Source organism: Lepidochelys olivacea, assembly GCF_965140295.1.
Source record: "Lepidochelys olivacea isolate rLepOli2 genome assembly, chromosome: 16".
Taxonomy (NCBI): domain Eukaryota; kingdom Metazoa; phylum Chordata; order Testudines; family Cheloniidae; genus Lepidochelys; species Lepidochelys olivacea.
Window position 1 is genome coordinate 17395805 of NC_140426.1, and position 23109 is coordinate 17418913.

Here is a 23109-nt window from a genome sequence, read left to right on the forward strand (position 1 = left end):
CAACTTTTGTTGTTCTTGTAACCCTAGGGCAAGCGACAGCAAAAACAGTTGCAGCTGTGACCTCTCCTACGGTGACTTCAGCTCCAGTGGCTGCTGCACAGTTTAACAAGATATTTTCATTCTCTTCATTGGGGTCTGTTATGAGCCTTTTTATTTCTGTATGATATATCTTCCAAGTACTAGAGTGCTGCTACAGCGAATAATATCGGAGAGCTATGTAGCAATGAAAAATAGCTACTGTAATTAATTATAAGCATTTTCTAGCAGTATGTGTGTAATTGAAGCTAATGGCTACAGTCAAGGGCTTGGCAAGTCTTACATGGTTCACAGGCTACATAAGCAAGGTTAGAAGAGCTGTGGGAATTTGGCACTATTTTATTTTGCTGTGAACATTCTCCATCAGGAGAAGTGGATGAGGAATTCTGTTCATAGGTTTTGGGTGGCTGGTTGGCAGCATGGCATTAGCCGGGTTGTGGAGAATGTATACAGTTCTAAGAACCTTTGAATCAGTTGGGTTGAAATCCAAGGGTTTGTTTGTGCTGGTAAATGTGGTAGTGTATTTAGTGATGAAAGCACCAACTTGATGGTCAGACAAACTGAATTCACACTCTGCCTCCTAATTGTGCAGCAGAGACACCACTCTCTACCTGTGTGCTTCAAACAAGTGTAAAGTAGAGTGCTCCCCTTTGGAGAGGGGCAGAACACCACATGATGGGGGATAGTCACTTCTCTGTGAAGGAGAGAAGTGACTTTCTTATTACCTCTTTATCCAGCCAGGACAGAGAAGTAATAGTGAAGCTAGGATAAGAACATGAGAGAGTGAACCTTCAAATCTTCAGCTCCTAACTGTTGAGAAGGCCTGAAGTTTCCTCTTCCAGAGGCTAAAATTGAGAGGCAGGGGATCTGGGCTAACCTTGACTATCCTTGTAACCTAACTAACCTTTGCTGATAGGTTTCGTTCTCCAGTTAATTTTTCCAACCCTGGATTATACAGATGTTCATTACAAAAGGGAGGGTGTACACGCTAACAAGGTTCTGATACACACAAGCACTGAAATTCCCACTTATGGCTGGAAATCTGGACAGACAGTCCAGTTTGAACTCACTGGAGTTAAAAAAAGACACAACAGCATGAATGCCATATTGTGACTTGAAAAGTAATCTTCTCATGGAGATGACTACAGTCCCAATGCCATCTGGTGATTTCTGTTGCATAAGCAATAACACACAGTGAGGCATGTGTTATAATGAGATAAGAGCACATTATTATCACATTATTTATTCTAAAATGTTTCAAGGGTGAGACAAAAAAACATTTTATAAACATATATATTTAAATTTACATGGCAAAGGCAGGTTAAATAGATATTCTGTGTGTATTTACACATTCAGGTGAATTTCTTTTTTTGAAGCAGGTGTAGGCAAGTATTTTAAAACAGAGGTTTGGGAATTCTCTTTCCGAGTTCTATTGCAGACTGCCACTTCTATGATTTTGGTCTCTTAATCCCTCTTGCCTTAGTTTATTAATCTGTATGTTGGGTATAACAACGTAGACACTTCGACTTGTTGCACTCTTGAAAGGACCTAGGTGTTTAATCTTTAAAGGAGGAAGTTGAAATTTGTATATAAAAGAGAAAATCAAAAACCCTCTCAAGTTACAGCCCCCTTGTCATAGCCTAGAGTGCATCCACTGGATGTGGAGCCTCTGTGATTGTGCCTGCAGAGTGTAATGAAACAACACAGACTTCTCCTAAAGATGCAGCAGCATCTGTCACAGAGACTCGGGGTGAAATGGCCAGAATGCTGAAATTCCTGCAGGCTTTTAGGTTCCCCAAAGGATCCCAGACCTCATTATGGTGGCTTTGTTCTGTATTCAACTAAAACTAGATTAAAATATATTTCAAGAATTTCCCCCCTTAATGTACGTTTGTATTATTAAATGGGTTGTGGAAATAATCTTTTTGTGTATATCCTGTTGTGGATGGTTTCCTCCTTCATGAGCGGGAGTAAAGAGCATACAATTAACCCATAGTCTATATACATAACCATTTGGCTTGAAAGCTGCAGAGAGAGGACACGGGAAGAAGTGGTCTGAAGGGTCTTGAATTGAACTGAACTTACTGTCTCACTGTCTATAACTAAGAGCTTTGTCATAGGTAGGGAAACAAATGCAAGCCATTCTCTCTGCATTTGTCAGTTGCTGTACAGAAGTATTTCCAGTCATAACAGGTTTGTGGGTAGGCAGCAGGGGTACATACACATGTACGCACAGCCTGATTTTGTACACCCCTGTGCTGGGAATCTGGGTTTCACTGGCTGGGTTAATCATGAGGAAGGCAGTATTAATACTATAAACTAAATGTCTTCTGTCCCTTTTTTTCTTTTTGTCCCTAGGACTGGGTTTAATTTTGGTGCAGCCACGTGCATTGCAGCAACACCACCCAGCCTTGCCACCTCACAAGGTAAATTGTCTGAAGTGTGAAATAATGTCTTTTCTATTTCTCCTCCAGATGAATGAATAATGCCTTCTTCATGCATACAATTCTTGTGTTCTGTTGCTGCTTTTTTTTTTGGTTAAAACTGCAGTAGCTGTAAAAATACTGTGTTTTGTATCCATATGCTGGATTAAGCCATGTAATATGCAGGAATTCAAGCCACCTGCATTTCAATTAAGAATAATCAAAATATTTGTTCCCAAGAACATCGAGTGAAGTATTAGCATATGAAAAGGGCAGTATCTGAAATGATTTCCTCTATTATCTTTAATCTGCAGGCTTTAAAATGGCATAGGTATAGGTGGCTGGCTGCCTAGTGCCATCAGCCTTAAGTAGAACGTGTACATGGTGAGTGATTTGGAATGGTTTATAGCCTCATGCTTCTCGGAAGCTGATGTGAAAAACAGGCAGGCTGCCTCTCCTACTTAATACTTTGGTTTATGGGTAGATTATATTTACCAATAACTACCTGGATGGAAGAGCCCCTGCTGTATCAGAGTGCAATTATTCCATCTCTTGCAAGGGGGAAGAACTGATTTCATTTAATCTTTAATTTCCAGATCAAGATTTTACAAATTCGGATAAGTAATGGTAATGAAGGGGGATTGGAAGGTTCAGCAGGCCTAATGAACTATTTGTAGTGCTCTGCATTGCACATGAGTAATTTCAGTTCCTCATGCCACTCTCCCTGTGTCAGCAAGAGTACACTAGCCTTGGTAGCTATTTATGGTGGAGATGAGAATTGAGTGAAGAAAATTGGTAAGGACCTTAAGGTTTCATGAGGAAATGAGTCATACTAATTCAGTGTCTGTTACTAGTATATATTAATCTGTATCACTTTGACATTTTAATTTATTTTAAAAAATATGGGTCAATAAGGGCATAGAAGAGAAATTACGGCTTTTCAATTTTGCTCCCTCTATGGTCCCAAAAGTACTTGGTCTTTTTATTGGCTGATCCCCATCAAGTCTCTTACACTCTGTCTAAATACCGCAAAACTAATACATAATTTAAGCATATTGTACCATATATTTATGCCCAAAGTAGGCATTTACAGTCAAGGCATATAAATGTGATGAAATGTATAAAATATACAATCATACTGAAAATTTTCTAAACTGCACATTCTGATAACTATATATTGAATAAATGTAATTACATTTGGGAGCTTTTCTTCAGTATTTCAAAGTTTAGGATAGACTAGATAAAAGTGGCTAATGCTCTCTTTTTAGTTAAGATTTTATATAAGAAGACTTAATTCTGTAGAAAACTTAGCATCTGCCAGAAAACGGTTTTGTGACCCAACCTTGGCTGAGAGCCACTGCTTTAGACTACCAATTCTTCACTGCGTGCCAGAACTTTTTGCTAAGTAAATAAAAGGTATAAAAAGTGGTGGTAACTGCAAAATGTACTGTAGTAAAGAGAGTGGGCTTTTTAGTTAGATAATTATAACTGTTGAAAAATGAAGGCAGTAAGAGCACTTAAAATGGCTATAACCCAATCTATAATGAAGTGGGCCTCAGTTATAGCCATTTTTATCCTCGTGAAAGCAGGGCTTGAGAAAGTGGCAGGGATAGTTAATCATCTGATAGTCATGAGACTGTGAAGTCTTTGAGGTAGGAGAATTTTCTTCATACCTGTCTGTAAAGCACTCAACATGCTGGTATTATACAGAGGATAAACGAGTGTTGCAACCTGTAACCCATTTTAATTCCTTTTATGTCTCTCTCTGTAGCAGTGACAGCCCCTGCTAAAGAGTCAAGTCAGCCTGATGCATTTTCACTTGGTGGAGGTACTAAATTTGGAACAGTTCCCGAAAGCTCATTTAACTTTGGGTCCATCAAGTCAGCCAACGTTTCAGGAGTCTCCATGACGAGTGGCTCTTCTGTAGATGCCACCCAGATGAACAGCAAACCTGCTCCGACTGCCACTTCTGCTCCCTCTACAACCTCTGGCAAACTGGAAGTCCTTCCATCAAAGCCAGGAGATCATTTATTTCAGAGTAATATGGCTGGGGAAACTCTTGGGAGCTTCTCAGGATTAAGGGTTGGTCAAGCAGATGATAACACCAAGGTCAGTGTTAAAGCTCCATCCACCAGCATTGCTGGTGGACAGCCAACTAAAACATCCACAGTACCTCCTGGATTTACCTTTAACAGCCCTCTGCAGTTAGGGAAACCCGTGGAAGCCACTTCAACATTAGTCGTGGCCACCAGTACAGTATCCACATCAGTCAGCACAAATACCACAGGTATATTTGGCAATGTCCAGTTAACCAGCACAGGGTCTTCTGGGGTATTTAGTCTTGGAGGATCTTCAGGTGGCGGCAAGCCTCCTTTTTCATTTGGGCTTCCACAAGCAAACAGTATCACATCATCCACCCCTGTACCTGCAACTCTCCCCACTTCAGCATCCCTGTCATTTGGAAGTCTTTTGAGTTCAGCGCCAACTGCTGTCTCCCCAGCAGCTTCTAGTAATGGTGCAGGGGATGTCAAGCTACCACATTTGTCTGATGAAAAGCCATCTGAAGGTGAAGCACGAACAACTGTGTCTGCATCTCTAACTTCTCAGCCACAAACACCCCAACCACAGTTACAGCTGTCTGATTCTGTTAAAGACGAACCTGCTTTATCTCAGTCTATAGCAGGAGATGCAGATGTTACAGGTCTGAGCACCTCCTTGACTCCTTCCACAGATACAGTCTCTACAGCTACCTGTGTTAGTGAGTCTAAGGCAGAGTTAGTTCCTCCAGTCTCTACCTCTGCCCCACTGGACCAGAACATTTCAGTGACCACAGCTGCAGCAGATGTCGCCATCACCCCTTCTGCAGAAATTACAAGCACGTTGACTACCACCGCGGACATTGGTACATCTGTTCAAAGCCCAGCTGTAGGTACTTCTGTATTTGGGGCTGTTTCTTCAAGTTCTGCAGTGTTCTCTCAGCCTCCAAATTCCAGTTCTTCTGCTTCGGCCTTTAGTCAGCCTGCTGGTGACACGACCACCACCCCTTCCACTCCTGTTTTTGGACAGCTAACGGCAGCTACCACGGCATCTTCTCCGTTTGGTCAGCACACTGGCAGCACTGTCTCCACCACTGCAGCTACAACTCAGGTAGCTGGTTCAGGGTTCAGTGCATCTGCTTTTGGCACAGCAGCTGCAGGTGGCTTTGGCCCACCAGCATTTGGGCAAGCACCAGCCTTTGGACAGCCAGCAAGCAGTTCAAGTGGTTTTACCTTCACTCAAAGTGGGTTTGGGACAATGCCTGTTTTTGGCCAGCCATCGTCGTCCACCGCAGCTTCAAGCAGTGGGAATGTCTTCGGAGCACCATCTAGCACCAACAGTCCCAGTTCTTTTTCTTTTGGCCAGTCATCTGCCAGCACGGGTGGTGGACTATTCGGGCAAAGCAGTGCTCCAGCTTTTGGGCAGAGTGCTGGCTTTGCACAGGGTGGATCAGTGTTTGGTAACAATGCTGCCACCACCACTACATCATCTGCTGGATTCAGCTTCTGTCAAGCTTCAGGTAAGAGCGAGCGGTGATGGTGGGGTAGTCTAGTTCAAATACAGCTGTCAGGTTGAGGTAGGTGAGCAGTATTTCCTAGGGAAAATTAGGACTAATTTTGATGCCTTCTGCCGGCAGTGGACATAGCACCTCCAATGGTATGTGTGAGACCTGCAGTTGGAAACTTTCTGGAAACAAACATTCTGCTTTAATACTAATAGTTCCAGTGGGAGCTCTATTTGAATAAAGAAGTTCCAGTTTAGGTTCCCATTCCTAACTGTACCTTGACATGATTCTGAGCAGTGTGCTGTGCTGCTCATTGACCAATAATTCAAGTGTTTTGGATTCAGTGTAGTCTCAAATTACAAAGAATTAAATGGCTATTTAAGGACTTCAGAGCATTACATTAAAGTAAACAGAGATCTAAGGTAAGCCTGTAACAGTGAGGAAATTAATACAGCTAAAGGACCCTCTTAAGTGAACTGAATTGCATACATGCAGTCAGAGCATATAGATGTACTGTTATATCAGGATCTGAGGGACTAAACCAGATACCTTTAGCCACCCCAGAGCCGTGGGTTAATGAGGAACTAGTCACCTAGCTAAGTATTCTTTTCCTTTATGAAATATCTTGCAAATAAACAAGGGGGGAAATGTGGCTTCGGAGTCCCTGCCTGTGCCGATAAATTGAATGTTTACACAGGCCAGAACGTTGTTTGCCAATCTTTCTCTTGTTACCTATGTTACTAAAGCAAATTGCTTTTCTGTTCAGGCAGGGTTATAGCCTTCTGAGAGCCTTGAATGAAAGGTGCTAAGTGCAAAGTAATATTAGATAAAATGTATTTCCAATAAAACTAATTAGTCTAATTTAATTATAACAGATGGGACTATAGCAGACCTGCCTCTTGCATTAACTATTGTAATAAAGAATACTTAAGTCTGGGGGACTCCTGCTAAAGGAAGGTGCTTCTAATTATAGAGACTTCAAATCTTATTACAAAGTATGTATTTAAGTGAACTGGGAAATGGAGTCAGGAGTTCTTTTTAATCAAAACATTTCATTATCTTTAACTGGAATCTTTAGGTAACAAAGCGCAGATCCTCTCTACACAAGGGAAATCAAAATCCTACAGCATTTGTTCATAGATTGCCGCATTAGTGACATTAACAGAAATCCAATTGGAAATTCAGTATTAGCCACAGCCCAAACACTAAAACAGATTTTATTTTCTGTTTGTTTTAAATGTGGAAGAGGGGATAATGACCTTCAAATAAAATGTAAATGATATTTACCCTTATGTCTTATACCATTCATGTGTTGGTATGTACCTAGTCATTCCAGCTCCATTTGGTGATAACCTTTTCAGTATTATAAAGTTAAAACTGAAGTATCATTTGGGTCTTGAAGTGCATTGCTTCTTTTTACTGGAGACTCTGTAACTATTCTCTTCTGAAGTACTGAATGGCAATCCCCTTTTAAATTGTCTGGTACCATAGTATTGCACTAGATCGAATTATATCGGAGCATCCTTTCCCTTTCTCCTTTGGCCAGGTTTTGGTTCCAGCAACACAGGTTCCGTGTTTGGACAGGCAGCCAACACTGGGGGCGCTGTCTTTGGCCAGGTAACTACTATGTGTGTTGTCTCAGTGTGTGTGGTAGGGCCCTGTATTTGCAAACAGATTGGTCCAAAGTACTTTGGTTGTATCAAGCAAAATAGAACCTGTTTTACAGTCAATAGGTAAAAACTATCCAAGGCTATATCAGTAATGTTTGATTATTCAGGGATGTACCACTATGGCATCTGAGTGAGAGGACATAGCCTCTGCCCGTCCTGCAGCATGCATGGACTCTTGTGCAAGACAGAACCATTTGAAACAGACAACAGAACAAAACAGTGTGAACAGGTGTCAATACACATACCATGGGCTCATTATGCACCTGCTCCAGGGAAGGGCGAGTGAGCTGTGTGTGGAATTGTTGGCTGGTTGCAACAGTTGGTAGGCCCTGCAAGTGCACTATGTGGATGTGAGACAGGGTGGCTAGCGTGGATGTGATGCACCATTGCAGCTTCCCCTGGTGCGTCCAACCTGATGCAAGTTATAACTGTACAATTCTCCAGTGTCACTAAAGATTGAGAGAGACCTAAGTAGATGCTGATTTTGTTCAACATTAGGAGACCACCATCTCGTCCCTTTTGTATCACTATTGTGAATGGAAATAGGTCAGTCAAAATCAGCTGCATATATGTGCTTTTTTTACAGTGACCTATAATGCTTTCTTGCCTTGTGCCCTTTTTTTTTTTAGCAGTCCTCCACTTCTGCTGGGGGTTTGTTTGGGTCTGGAAGTGGTGGAAGAAGTGGAGGTTTCTTCAGTGGCCTTGGAGGAAAGCCAAGCCAGGATGCAGCCAATAAAAACCCCTTCAGTTCTGCCACTGGAGGATTTGGCTCTGCAGCTTCCCAGAGTAAGTAAAGGAAATGAGTATAAAATGTACTGAGCTTCCATCTTGCTTTGGTGGTGGTAGTTTTGTCCTTGGGTAATTTCCATGATAGCATGAAAGGCCTAATAAGCAATAGAGGGAAGTGGTTGGAGGGGGATGTGCTGGAAGGGGGCGGCGGGTGTGTACCTTTCCCAAAATCTACTTTCCTTTGCAGGTTTGTGCAAAATTATGTGGACTATTTCCCTGTTCAACAGCCATGTGCACGGGTGGGAGAAGTATGAAGAGAGCATGCAGATTTTGTAGGGATTTTCAGTACCAAAATATAATTGTCTTAAAAATTCAGTGCTGTCAGTTCTTACCAGTGAACTTCAGCTTTTAAATTGGATGTTAAAACCTTTATTTCTCCTCTGCAGTATTTTTTACTTACTGTAGAGTCCCACAGTTACCACTCTCCTCTCCTGTGATTTTGATTTCTTGCATTCTTTTGTTGATCTGTCATTTTGTAGCTGGAAACTATGCAAAAATTGTTAAAATATTTATTCTCGCTACTAATGGTAGAGGAGCCAGGAACCTGCCTTTCTCAGGGTATCTTAGCAGTCTTTCTCATATTGATGTGTGATACAAGATATTTATGAGCCAAGCATGAGCACTGCACTTAAATACAACAGATGTATTCAATTTATGAATCCACTTACTATTCAGATCCCAGGCAGTTCTGTACAAACATCCCATCTCTTTTAATCCATAGACCAGAGGTGGTGCTGGTGATTTTACTTTCAAATCTAGGAATGAGTAAGCAAGGATTGAAAATGAGATTATCTTGAGACTGTGAAGTCCCTTCTGCTTTAGAAAACTAGCATCTCCACTGTTGGGTCCGGAGGCTGGATCTCATGTTTTTAAAAAAAAAAAAGACATGGATGTGCACACCCGTAGGTGCCTCTAGCAATTCATAAGCATTTCCAGTGCCAGTATAATTGCACTCATTCTGGACAAGTGTTCTGCTCCACTTCAAAACATTTCAGAGCTAGTGTAGATGGGTCACATAGCTGTAGACAGTCCTCCCACTTTCACCCAGCAAGGTTTTGCTTTTTAAATTTAGAGAGAAATTATATTTCAGATTTTATAAATAGAGAGAGAGCGTGTTTAATGTCTGAGTAACAGTGAAAAAGGAAACTTGAAAGTGGGAGCTGTTGAGTGGAAGTGAGGCATGCTCCGCAGCGCAGTGCAGCCTGTTAACTACAGTCTAATCTACAGCAAGCCATGAAGCCTTCTGACATGTATATCTACATGCATCTCCAAGTGCTAGCCTCTTCTCTTTTACAGTACTGAGTTCGGCATAGTTTGATTTTAAGGACCTTCTCCTGACTTGTACTGAAGAGACAAGTTGACATGCCCCTCTACATAGCTCTTACTTTCATAAGCATAAAACGCAGAGATCATTTAATGGCCCACTTTCCCCCCAGGGAAACTGCCGATCAAAGTAGAGTCGTTTACCATACGGACTTGTCAAAATTTTCAAGGACAAAACCATCTTCCTCTGGAAAGTTCAACTCATACGTTTCTGGGTTGTAGTTCTTGAAGTGCTGTATGTGTAGCTTGATTCCTGCCACTGGTTAGCAGGGATAACATTTTTAAAAGCACTTACAGCCATTTTCAGAAGTAACTTAGGTACTTTGAAAGTCAACAGGATGTAGGTTCCTAGGTAACTTCTGAAAACTTTATCTTAACATCCCTTTGGGAAAGGGTAGGAGGAGAGAGGGAGCAAGACCAAAGATCTGTCCTCCTGTTAGAATATTTTTACTTTGTAATGTGATCAGATACTACATGAAGGACACAAAAAAAATCTAGATAGAGGTTTATAATGGCATGAAATCCAGTTTCATCTAACTTTCATTTCAGATGTTTCTCCTTGGAATAGAGGTTGGGGATCTGTGTCCTTTTGCTCCCCTCTTCCGCCCCTCTCCCCACCCCCAGTCTAAGCAAGATCCTTAGATTTTTCCCCATTTAGGTCTAGTAGCATTTTTGACCCATTAAGGAAGCAGTAACACTTCTTTACCTGCAAAGGCAAGTCTGTCATTCCAAACACAACCTTGTTAATACCGCACTGTGTTTGCAGTTGGAATGGGTGCCTTTTTCTCTCTAATGCCAAAGCCAAAATTTATTACCTTCACGACTCAAGTCCCAGTGTGTCTCTCAAATGGAAAGTACATTAACTTCTTTTTATTAATGAACAAATTATCAGAAATCTATTGACTAATCAAGCAACTGGTGCATGGGGAGTGGGTGAGTAGCGGAGGGAGATGCGAGTTATTTTCGGTGCAAGAGGATTTCAATCCACTGATCTGCATAAATCAATAGAACAAATCCCAGGTGTACAAATAGCTAAGGATCGTGGGTTTGAGTGTAACTAAGTCAGTAGAAATGAGCATAGTAATATTGAGACGCCATTTTCCTCTTTCAGATGAATTTCTGTATGCATAAGAAAATATACTAAATCTCTGGCACAAAATTTCACAGGCCTTCAGTCACTTTTCACATGCAAGATGAGATATCAAAGAAATGATGAAATCTCAGAATACATTTAATTCACATGGATGTTTTACAGGGCAACCAATGTAGTTAATGCTGTAAAAAGATGGTCTTTTAAACATATTCAACCTGTTACTCCTGGACAAGCTGTTCTGTCTTGGGGGCTGACTTTAAGCCTGTTCAGTCATTGCAAAGCATATGCACCCTTTCAGATGCCTTTTAAAGGCCAATTGTAGAGGGGTGATTTTTCATTTCTTTAGGAATCTGCATTGTGTTGGTCATGAAATATTAAAACCGAGAGAGAACCTCTGGAAGCTACTAAGGATTTGGTAGGCTATTTAGATGTTTGTGTATATTGAGGAGTGGGAAAAAGGTAATCAGATTCCTCAGAAATTTGCCTCAGGATCTAGTAGTTAGTGCCAGGCTCAAATTATTGGCTGTTAGTGTGAAGTTTTTTGTCAGGGCTATCGGACTAAAATTGCTTCAGTCTGAGTTTTCTGAACTAGCTGGTCTTTGTAATTCCCTGTGAAACTGACTGAATATCATGCCCACCAGTCTCCAGAATTGAAAATCAGTTTGGAATACTTGGAGTACTATAACATTATGCATGTATCTGTTGCAGACAGTTCAGTGGTCTGCATAAGCAGGTTAACAAGTACATCTATATTTAAACAAAATTAGAAGCCTTTTTTTCTGATCAGCTGTACCTTTTACTAAATTAGGAGCTTCGAGTGCCTTTATTATTCTTCCATTGTAAATTTGTCCAAGCAGCTAGCAGGGAAATAGGAGAAGAGCGTCTAGTGGGTAGGTTGGCTGAAAGAGAGCAATGCAGTTGCCAGCAGGTGGAAGTAGGGAGGAGAGGGAAGCAGCCACGTTAGCTCTGTATAGTTGAAAAGACATTTAAACCCGCTGAAGAAGTAATCTGGTCCCTTCGTACCCTTTTAGCAGTCTACCAGCATTAAAGGCTGTGGGCAATTGTTTGTCCTTGCAAATTCACCCATCTCAAACTTTAAAATTAATCTTCATGTTAATGGAAAACAAATAGTTCACCAAAGAAGAACTTAGGCCATTCAGGGTCATTTGACTACCGAAGCCATCAACTGAGTTCTGCCTCCTGGAAGATAAAAACCTCAGGCCCTGTTTAGCCAGTGAGGCTGCAAGAGCACAACTGCAGCTGCAAGTTATACTGCAGCTTGTCATGTCAAGAAATCCTGGCTCTTCCTGCCAAAATGGCTAAGAATTTTTAGTTCTTCTTCAGGTATTTGTCACTGTGGATCCCAATGTAGATGTGTACATGTGAGTTTGGAATCTTTGGAACAGCTGTGTCCATCAGCCACGTATGCACCCTGTGCCTCCTTGTGCTCCCCTGTCAGGGAGCCTAACAGGCAGAGCAGTCCCTGCCCTCTTCTCAGTCCCTTCTTACCACCCATGGTAGTAAGGCGGAAGCTAGCAAGGGTCTGACCTGCTTCAGCATTCGTCTGAGCTTCAAAAAACTGCTGTGAAAACTGTTCCTCACTTGTGTTAGATTAGTTATTGATTTTACCATTTAGTTGGACCTTTCCGAGTTTGGGGGGGGGGGGAGGGAGTGGTAAGAGAGAAGAGACTGTAGGGGGAGACCCACTCTACAGCAAAGCAAGGTCGTGCAACCATTGGAAATGGAAACTCTAAGCCCTCAGGGTTTAAACCCTGCCCTTCAGGCAACAGTCTGTTGCCCCCAATAGGCAAGCATAACTGATGTCTCTTCTGCCTCAGGGAAGGACACATCACTGATAAATGCTCCGTTCACTCCTCCTCCTCCTGTACCAAAAATCAAGGGATGTAAGGCTCAAACTGCACCTCCTGGAGCAATCCATGAAGGTGGCCTCAGACCTCAGAGAGATCTCATCCAAGGTAGAACCAAGGAGCATTTCTTCAGCAAATGCCTCAGCAGCAAGGTTCACTTCTGGTTCCAGTGAAGAGAGGAGATCAAAAAGAACCGTGTCAGCACCAGGCGCGCGTGCCCCCACAGGCACCTCCTTGGCGTCATAGATAGGGCAGACATCCTCGGCACCGACCCCAGGACAGAGAGACCCCAAACACTGCATCATAGGCTGAGTGCAGCACCTGCAGTGGATGTGCCACCCACAGTCTGGCCAGTACCAGTCCAATCCGCCACCGTTGTACTCTTGGTGCTCCTGGAGCCCGCCAGTCTGTTGCTTCATCCCAAAGACAGTAGCTCAGTATATCGTACTATTAAGAGCTCCCCACTGTCTGTCAAGGATCAGTCTACCAGACCTCAAGCAACATCCTCGACTTGTTTCCAAAATGTGCCAGAATGTATATAGGCAAGGCGGCTAGTTGAAGCAATGCACTCTTGTTTGTAAAGCACTATGCATTGGACTTGGCTGATAGAGCCAATGCCAGATTCAGGAGAACAGTATTCAGATTCCTGGTTGACTGATGAACCTGGCACTCCTCCATCCTGAAGAGGATACTGCTTGCCAGTCACTTCCTGTGGGAGCCATACTGACGTACTAGAAGAAGAGAGAATGATCACTTTCCCTACATTAACTGTGGTTCTTCGAGATGTTGTAATTAGCGTGGATCCTATGACTTGCCCTCCATCTCTGCTTTTGGAGTCCTCCACTAACATGGGCTACGAATTGTGGGGGAACAGAGGGAGGGTCGTGGCTACTCCAACCTTTATCATCCCTCACGGGAGCATGAATAGGCACAGGATGCATGCAGGGCCCCAAGAGACATGGCTGTTCAAAAGGTTCTAAACTTGTGTGCGAAAGGTGCATTTGCACCTACAGTGGGCTCCACAGTGACTACAACGTCTCAAAGAATCAATTACTCTAGGTCACGTAACCATTCTTTTCAAGGCATGAAATCTAGATGGTAAACTTGTGTCACCATGAGTGACTGTTTCCAGTGACCACAATTTCTGATTTGAAGGATTGACTTCCACTTAGTCCAATGCAAGATGGTGCAAAAAAGTCACACACCAGCTGGTCAACGCTGGAGATGACAGTAGTTATGTTTGTCTTGTTGTCAGTGGAGAATGAGACAATGAAGTGGCTACTAGTGCAGTTTATTCGAACAGGAATTAGGACAAGCTCAGTTTCTCTCCATAGACTATCATTTTGGATATAACATTCATTATGTGCTTTTTGGGAAAGTGCTTCTTTTTGTCTCTTATGAGCTTCACGAGTATCCTTCATCTCTCTAGATACCTCTAGCTTATTTGGAAACAATGGGGCCAAGACCTTTCGATTTGGCAACTCATCTTATGGAGAACAGAAACCTACAGGCACTTTCAGTTCTGGAGGCGGGACCGTGGCCGCTCAAGGCTTTGGGTTCTCTAGTCCAACCAAAGCAGGTATTGTATTAACAAACCCGCTATAAACACCCACACTTACTTGTAAGATATTGAGTAGTGTGTTCCAGTGGTCAAAGATCTATACCCAGTGTATGGAAGATCATATGCATGAGTATTGCCTCTGCATGATACTCCACCATATGGTAGCATCTATCTCCTTCAAAAAAACAGGTCCCAGCAAGTGGAAATTCAGATGTGAGATTCAAAACTTAATGATTTAGAACCTGAACTGCACAAAAACACTGAGTAGACTTTATCTTCACAGGGTTCATTGCCGAAACTGCCATTCCGTTTGTAGGGAAGTGAGATGTGAGTGTTCATGCCAGGCTTATATAGCTCACTGATAGTGTAACATGCAATGTGATTTATAGAACTTATTTTGAACTGGGTGTTTTTGCCTGTTGATGATCCCAAATTCCTTCTTGTGTAACCCGTTCTGTCATAAACTCATCATGGCCTTGTATGCACCAGAGTCTTTGGTGGGACTTTCCCCAAAATGTCAAAGCCAGGAAAGCTTCAGATCTACTTTTTTAAAGTCAGTCTGACCTTGCTGTTACACATGTGGCACTTTTTCATCTGTAATTAGTCTGTAGTGAACACTGAAATACATGGTCCTTCATGCTGTTCTGTTGACTATTACGTTCTTGGAAATCTTGCCTAATCCTTTTTCCTATTCTATGGTAATTTGCCTGCTGCAAACAATGGGAGTAATGGTGACTGTGATATGAAGTCTGTTTCAACCAAACAAGGTGTTTGCCTTGATAATTACCAAACAAAAATAGAAAACCAAAGGGTTAGACAAAACAAGGGTTCTTTCCTGTAACCTTAGAATACTCCTCCAGTTGGCACCCTTGCAACTTGTAGTTTCCTGGGAAAAAGGCTATACAAAGGTTGGCGCCATAGAATTCAGAGAATGATGCTCCAACGTACCTCTTACAGAAATGGTACTTCACAGGATAGTATTTTAACATGGCAGCCGTGGCTTTGCTTTCAGGTAAGTGAGGTAGCTAATACTGTCAGTTGATGCTTCTAATCCCAGTAACAATATCTGGTGTTTTTCCTAAATACTACTTTGAGTGTGATAGTGTAGCAAGCATTCTGCCTGTCAGGCTAGTCTTGTGTCTTTCATCTTGGGTGTTGGAAATAGGTAGTTTCAGTGAATGATTCTCCTCTCTCCTTCCTTATTGAAGGAAAGGAGAGAGTTCTCTAATTCCTGTTTCAAAATAAATCTTGAGATAGGATTTCCTGACAGGTTGTTGCAGAAGGCGATTTATTGATGTGGAACCTCCTTGAAGTCCTTTCCCCATCCAACGCTAGGTGTTAGACACCATAAAAAATAGTCAGTAGTTTCCTTTCCTATTTAGTGTGGGATGAAGAAGGGGCATGACTTGCTACAGAACTTTCTTTTTCTTGGTTTGCCGTCTGTATATTGCATCGCCTTCTCATTTTTATGTCCATTAACACACAGTATACAAGAGAGTCCAGTCCAGAACTAAGCTCCAAGGAGCTAGGTAAAGACCTGTGTCTCTAGAAGGAAAGAAAGTAACCGGATATCTGATCTGTGTTTCAATAATTCAGCCCCAGCTTTTATTTTTTCTAGACCTTTGTGTTTACAACCAGACAGTATCCATTATCTTGGCCTGGACTGGAATTTCACCCAGGGTATTAAAATGCATGGTGTTATTCCAAACCTCCGCCTTAATCAAACAAACCAGCATGTGCCCTTTGAGATCCATGTAGTCAGTTCTAAACAGGCAAACAGTATCAACAGAGTGAATGTAGAGTAGAAAAATCCTAATAAAAGGTTTTTATTAGATTGTGTAGAAGGAGGAGGTTAAGACACTGAATGGGAACTTGAGGCCTAGTTTAATTCTTGGCTCTGCCACTGATTTCTTGCACGACCATGAACAAGGCACTTAATCCCCATGATTTAGTTCCCCATCTCTAATTGTGGGTTAAAAAAATCTCCTTCCTTCATTAGTCCTTTAAAGGTAAATTTACTGTTTGAGGTGCTCAGATGCTATGGTGGGTAGCGTATAAGAACATAGGTAGAGAAGAGCAAATCTTACCCATTGCATAGAGATTTCTTCCATTGTTTTTAAGGATCTGTGTGCAGCACAACAATATTGTTGATCCAACAGGCTTGTGTATAAGCTATCTTTCATATCAGATACGTAGCTATGGTGAAATAGCTTCTATTGCATTTTGTTGGGGGTGTTGTCAGTAGAACCAACCTATGCAGGGAATTTTTCACCCTGGTTTTTTGCACAGGAGTTCCTTCAGACCTTAATTTATCTAATTTCTGGTGATTAGGTTTGTAAAACTGTCTGCAGAAGCTAAGCTCATGAGATCATTGATGAAGGATGCATGCGCATTGTTTAAATAAATGAAAAGCATCAGTCTATAATTTATTGCCACATGTATTTTTAATTGCCAGTATAACCCAGTTAACATGAATACTTGCTAACTTGCAATTAAAGCATCTAGTTTATATAAAGCAGGTAGACTGTTTTGATTCCTTCACACACCATACAGGCATGAATATATGTTAGTGGGCTTTGTACACTGCATATATATCCTTGTGTACCTACAGAACCCTATTAAACTGAAAATTATGCTCTCTAAAATGTAATTCTGGGAATCGAGCTCAAGCAACCCAAACTGCACTTGCCCACTGGATAGTCTCTGTTTCTTTGGGCTGGTTTTGGAAGGCGTTCACGAGCTTTCCTACCCATGCCTTTTGTAATAAAATGTGCTGCACTTTGGAAGCTTTGTCACAGCTGTAAGCTCCATAGATAATGCTGTGACCATGTACAGGAATGTCAGCCCTCATTCTAGAATCTGTCTCCTTGGAAATCTAACTGTTTTTCTTTTTTTCTCTGTTATTGTTTACTTGATGTTCTTGTCCCTTTTTTGCCTCTGTTTTGCTCAGGTGGCTTCGGTGCTGCTCCAGTGTTTGGCAGCCCTCCCACTTTCGGGGGGTCCCCTGGGTTTGGAGGGGTGCCAGCATTCGGTTCAGCCCCAGCCTTTACAAGCCCTCTGGGCTCGACGGGAGGCAAAGTGTTCGGCGAGGGTACAGCCGCAGCCAACGCCGGAGGATTTGGGTAAGCTAAAGAGGGTCTAGGGATTGGGAAATCAGTGTTCTTACTCGGTGTGAAACTCTTTTATGCTTCATTCTGTATCCAATAGATTCTGCAAATAAAGAAGGGTCTAGGGATCTAGGGTTGATCGCTGAGCAACGGGCTTCCTCATTAGAAAAGCCCACCTGAAAAGAAAACCACAAAAACCAGTAGTTTATGATTCCAACCATGCTGGCCCTAGTGAAAGTAACAGGTTCTCATTTTAATTTGGAAACTATCAAATTGAATCCTAGAATACTGAAGTGGGAAAGACCTAGGCCATCTATCCCATGTATCTGAGTGCCGGTTTGTTTCCTATTTGCACTTTTGTTAGTGTGCATTCCAGTCTAGTTCTAAATGTACCAAGCAAGGGGGCTTGTTTCTTTTCCCTGTGGAATGATAAATATGTTTAATCTCTAGAATCATCCCCACTTTTGGGATGGGATAGAGATTTTGAGAGGAGTTCAGTATGATCGCTCATCCCTGCACAGTAATATTTGGTCAATTCCAGAGATGGAGTACTGATGGTTACCTGTTTTTTTCTTCATCTTTGATCACTTACATGGCACTGAAATCTTATCTCGCAGCAGATAGCACTTTCTTTATTCCCTGTGCCACCTAGCAAGTACATGGCTTCATACCTTGTGAAGCAGCAAATGATCCACCCCACACTTCAGAGTTGCTGGTAGATACTTAGCTTTCAAGGCTACCCTTTCCTGTACGTACACATCCCATAATAATCAGTCTCAATCATTTTCTGCAAAGAAGTCTTGGCGAACTGTGTTGCAAGATCCAGTGGAAAAAAACACCAAGCCTTCCAATGAAGTGAGCTATAGCTCACGAAAGCTTATGTTCAAATAAATTTATTAGTTTCTAAGGTGCCACAAGTACTCCTTTTCTATTTTCAGGAATGTAGCTATTCGCATCTCAGTGAGAGTTCTTGTTTAAGGAAGTGAAGACTTGGGAAGCAAGCACTTCAATGACTTGCACTCAGTTTTCTTCACAACCTTAGAAGTTAGAGACTTAAGCAGCTTTGAAAATCTTATTCCAAGAGATTTGGTGTCCCTATTTTTTTAAAAAAAAAAAAAAAAAAAAAGGAACTGGGTGTCCAAATTCCTTAAGAAGCATTGAAATCCCTCCCTTGAAGTCTGTAAACCATGATTTGAGGACTTCAATACCTCAGGCATAGGTGAGGTTTTTTGCAGGAGTGAGTGGGTGAGATTCTGTGGCCTGAGTAGTGCAGAAGGTCAGACGAGATGATCAAAATGGTCCCTTCTGACCTTAGTATCTATGAATTGGCTTAAATCAGTTGTGCCCAAACTTTTCCTGTCAACTCCCTCTTCCACCACAATAGTGGAATCTGTCCACACTGCCCCTCTTCCCCGCCCCCCCCCCCCATCACAACACGGGGGTGGGAGGGACAGAGACAGGTTGAGAAGCTGAAATCCAGGTAGTCATTTTCCCAAGGTGTTGGAGGTAGGATTAGTACTCAGCTCCTTTCAGTCTTGTGTTCAGCCCATTAGACAGTGTTGCAAACTCAGTCATGTGGTTAGTTGCATCATTTCTCAACAGTTTACGTTGGTTTGAGGAAGTGCAGCAAAAAGCAGTTTCTGTTTCTTGATACCTGCAAAGTTCCTTATCAAATCTAAAGACAACTTGGGATGGGGATGGTCCTTCACTGTCACCACTTTAATGTCAACTCCCTCCAAATTCTCAATATCACAGTGACACACCATGAGAAAATCCTTGAGAATCTGGGAGAGGAGTTTGGTCAAAACCAGACTGATAGGTTAAGGTGTTAACAGGTGGCATCTCCAGCTCTAGAAATGGAACTTACACCATTAAAATAAAGTCAATGGCAATGACTTGTAATTTTTCTAGTTTTTTGTATTCTTTCCTCTCTTAGTCTCTTTCAACAGCCTGTAGTAGCCAGTGAAAGATTGAGGCAGTTAAACCACAGGTTTCTTTGTTGCTAATTTTACATCCTGTTCCTTTGATAGCTAGTAGAGATGGTTTATTTGATAGAGGCACAGAGCCTGTGGAGACAGAACAGTCATAAAAACCTTGTCAACCACTGGCCCTTCCTCCCACTCTTTAAAAAATACTAAGAAAAGCAATATAGCCCAGGCTTCATTTACAATCAAGAGCCAAGGCCATCTGCAACTAGCCACATCAAGAATCTTGTTCGGGGCCGTAAGTGGCTAGCAGGCTTAAGTGTTGAAAGGCAAAGTCACTGAAATGCCTGTCTGAATCTAACACCATATATGGAAACTACCTGCATAGACAACTCTCTCTTAAACAAAGAGAGCAAGGCAGAGAGGATTACTTTTCTTTATCAAGAGAATTGCATGAAGCACTTCTGCAAGGGCTGTCTCTTTTCGAGATGTATGTTTTTATGCTTCCAAGAACGTTCCCTTGATCTGAATGGATGGAGAAGTAGATTAATTCACTGTCAGTTCAGACTGAGCGTCACAAATGAATGGAGCTTGCTGGGCTCAGCCTACTGCCTACTTGACATTTTATCAACATCAGGAAACAAGCACGCTGTTTAACTTGACTAGCGTCCCTGGCTGCATTACTCAGTACTGAGGTGCATTGTCAGAGCTTTGTGATGAGAAACTTGGATAGCTCATGCCCACTCTATTCCCAGTTCCAGATACTATATCAGTGATATAAGCCCATTGTTTTCAAGCATAAATATAGCATACAAAATTGTGAGAGGGTGTTGGTGCCAGTGAGAACCATGCTAGACAGAATTATCATGGCATTTCATTGATGTGATGCTGCTGGTGGTGGGTTATTTTTAAAAAGGAAATATTTGCCTGTACAATGCTTGGTTGGATGGGTGAGTGGGGAAGGGTAGATCTGGTTTCTCTCTATAAAGCTACATTTGAGTATCATTTTTCATACAGACTGTGTCCCCAAAAGCTATCAAGTTAATAATACAAAGAGGTAAATAAATTAAGTGTTCCAGTAGGTAAAGTGAGAGAGAAGTGTCAAAGGCAAGGAGAGGTTCAGGAAGGAAGCAAGATGAGGCATACTTCAAAAGAGATAGGGAGGAAAAAGGGAATAAGGCTGGAGAAGGCTTTATGGGAGGGCTGCATTGTTCACTGAATAAGGCACTGGCCTGGGAAACAAGAGACTGGGTTCAAAATCCTGGCTGTCATACCCCTTGCTATGTGACCTTGGGCAAATCTCACAACCTCTCTGTCTCTGTTTTCCCCCTCTGTAAGGTACAGTAACGATGCAGCACTTTTGAGCTGGATGGATAAAAAGTGGTGGTGGGGGGGGGTGTAATTTATTATATTCCCCATGATGGCAGGAGTTGGGATTTCGTGGCATGAAAATGCACCACTGTTGCTTGTCGTGTGCTAAGATGAACTTTTTCTCCATGTGCTCACTTCTTGTTCCCTCTGAAGGGCAGGTGGGCAGAGGGGTAGCTGTAGTACTGTGCAAGATTCTTAATAAAACCAAGAAATAAGCATCTCTCAGTGGGTGGGTACATAGTAAAAGAGATTCTGTGGGCTTCAGGGGGAGCTGCTTTAAGGGGGTGGGGACAGACACGTGGTCTTCCTTTATTGAGTGATGAAATATTTCTGTGGTTTTTTTCCTCTTTGAATTGCAGTTTTGGTGGCACCAGTAACAATACTGCGTCATTTGGCACCCTAGCAAATCAAAATGCTCCCACATTCGGGTCGCTGTCCCAACAGACGGCTGGCTTCGGCACACAAAGCAGTGGATTCTCTGGCTTTGGGTCAAGTGGAGGAGGTATGAGGAGCTGAAATGTCCTTGTCAGAGAGTGAAGCGGGAGAGACCTAGCATATTCCTGTGCCTGTCCTCCTCAGAACTCAGCTGTGACGCTTGCTCCGTTTGTTTGTTGACCAGTTGGGGTTTACGAAACTGGGAGTGGGAGGAGAATTGAGAGGTGTATTTTCCCCTTTCTGATTACAGTAAATGCATGTTTCAGTTTCCTATTGGGCTTTACCCCAAATTTGAGAGAGCAGAGGCTAAACAGGCATCAGGTGGATCTCTGCCCAGAAATCTTAAATGGCAGAATCCAAGAGAACACAGCCAGCCTTGAGGGTCCTGAGCCCCACCACCTGGCGCTGAAGCCGAAGCCTGAGCAATGTAGCTTTGTAGGGGCCCCTGGGGCATGGGGCCTCAGGCAATTGCCCTGCTTGCAACCCCCTAATGCCAACCCTGACTTTTATATGCAGAAAAACAGTTGTTGTGACACAGGTGGGGCGTGGAGTTTTTAGCATGTTGGGGGGAGGGGGGTGGCTCAGAAGGAAAAAGGTTGAGAACCCCTGTTCTAAGTGACTATGGGAGGGTGACCGTACTGTGTCTTGCATGCATTCCTTATGCCTTTAACAATAATCCTTCTTTAATCTTGCACTTCTCTCAGGCTTTGGCTTTGGATCATCTAACTCGTAAGTACCCATCACTGCCTTATATCTGATTTTCATTAAACATATAGAAAAAACTAGAATAGAAATGCTAGACGATGTGTGAAAGGAAGCTTTGGAAAGCACACTAAAATGCTAATCCCAGTTGAAATTTTAAGCAGGAAAGGAGGTTTCTTATTTCATTCACTCTCATTTCTCCTTTTAGTAGTAGAATACACAGCTCAGTATCTAGATGGCAAATTTCTTGATCGTGTCCTTTCCTGTGTAGTTAACTGAAAATTCTATTTTACAGGGGATTCTGCAGTACTTTTTTTCTCGATTGCAAAGTGCGTAGTAGGGATAGGTAAATATTTATCCCCATAGTAGAAATGGAAATATGATGCAGAATACCAGATCATATTCCTGATCTAAATGAGGCTTTATTGTCTAGTGGTTCGAGTACTCCTGGATGGCAAGACTCCTATTTCTATTCCCCACTCTGCCACTGAGTTGCTGGGTTGCCTTAAGCAAGTCATTTAAACTTTGTGCTTCTGTTTCCCCATCAGTAGAATAAACATAAGCCAGTTAACAGGTATGTTGAGACAGTGTTGTTAAAGCTCTCTCAGATCCTCAGTTGAAAGGTGCAGGAAGTGCCAATGCATTCTATTAAAAAGCTTCCAGTGGCACATTGACTGGTATGGAGGTTCTTGGAAGCTTTAGAAATTTTCTGGATTGATTTAGATGAAGAGGGACCCTAGCTTTCACTGTTGTGTTGTGCTGCTGTTTCACAGATCCACTTCTGGGTTCAGTGGTTGGAGAAGCTGAGAGGGGATGTTCAGGAGCCCCTTCCACCAATTCTGTGGTCAGCCAATTTAGAGCTGCTCCGTTTGTGGATCCTCTTCATGATCAAGCATCAGATCAGCTTTCCTTTGAAATACCAGTTCTGCTTCCTTTTTTAAAAACACTTAATGCTTATTTTTATGAAATAATTGTTCTTGCTCTTTAATAAACTGTTTTATCTGCTTCACTGTGGTTTGTGTGGAAGAATTTTTCAGCATGTATCCAGAAAAAACAAGCTTGCATTATACCAGCTCCATGTGGATTGGATATAGATGCTGTTAAAGGATGGCTCTTGCGCAGCCCACTTATGTAAGAGAGAAGATGAGGTATTGGCCAAATGCAGTCCTTGGTCTAAACCAGTGCAGCTTTCATTGAAGTCAATGGAAGTCCGTCTTTTTTTTGTGACCGGGCTAGTATATTTGACCCGTCAAATGACAGATGTG

General features: G+C 42.2%; 1 protein-coding gene across 3 annotated transcripts in view; it reads left to right on the top strand.

Moving 5' to 3' along the window:
* The window catches only part of NUP214 (nucleoporin 214), a 76936-nt gene extending 54082 nt beyond the window's left edge, over nt 1-22854 (top strand). For 2 of the 3 annotated variants that reach the window (XM_084650540.1, XM_084650541.1), the window contains exons 27-36: nt 28-133; nt 2395-2462; nt 4231-6015; nt 7547-7617; nt 8300-8456; nt 14173-14322; nt 17255-17426; nt 21067-21209; nt 21847-21871; nt 22618-22854. In XM_084650540.1, the coding sequence (XP_084506666.1) occupies nt 28-133; nt 2395-2462; nt 4231-6015; nt 7547-7617; nt 8300-8456; nt 14173-14322; nt 17255-17426; nt 21067-21209; nt 21847-21871; nt 22618-22651 (2711 nt within the window). In that variant the 3' untranslated portion in view covers nt 22652-22854. The remainder of the gene's footprint in view (nt 1-27; nt 134-2394; nt 2463-4230; nt 6016-7546; nt 7618-8299; nt 8457-14172; nt 14323-17254; nt 17427-21066; nt 21210-21846; nt 21872-22617) is intronic. The other variant, XM_084650542.1, reaches the window with a different exon arrangement.
* The last annotated feature ends 255 nt before the right edge of the window (nt 22855-23109 follow it).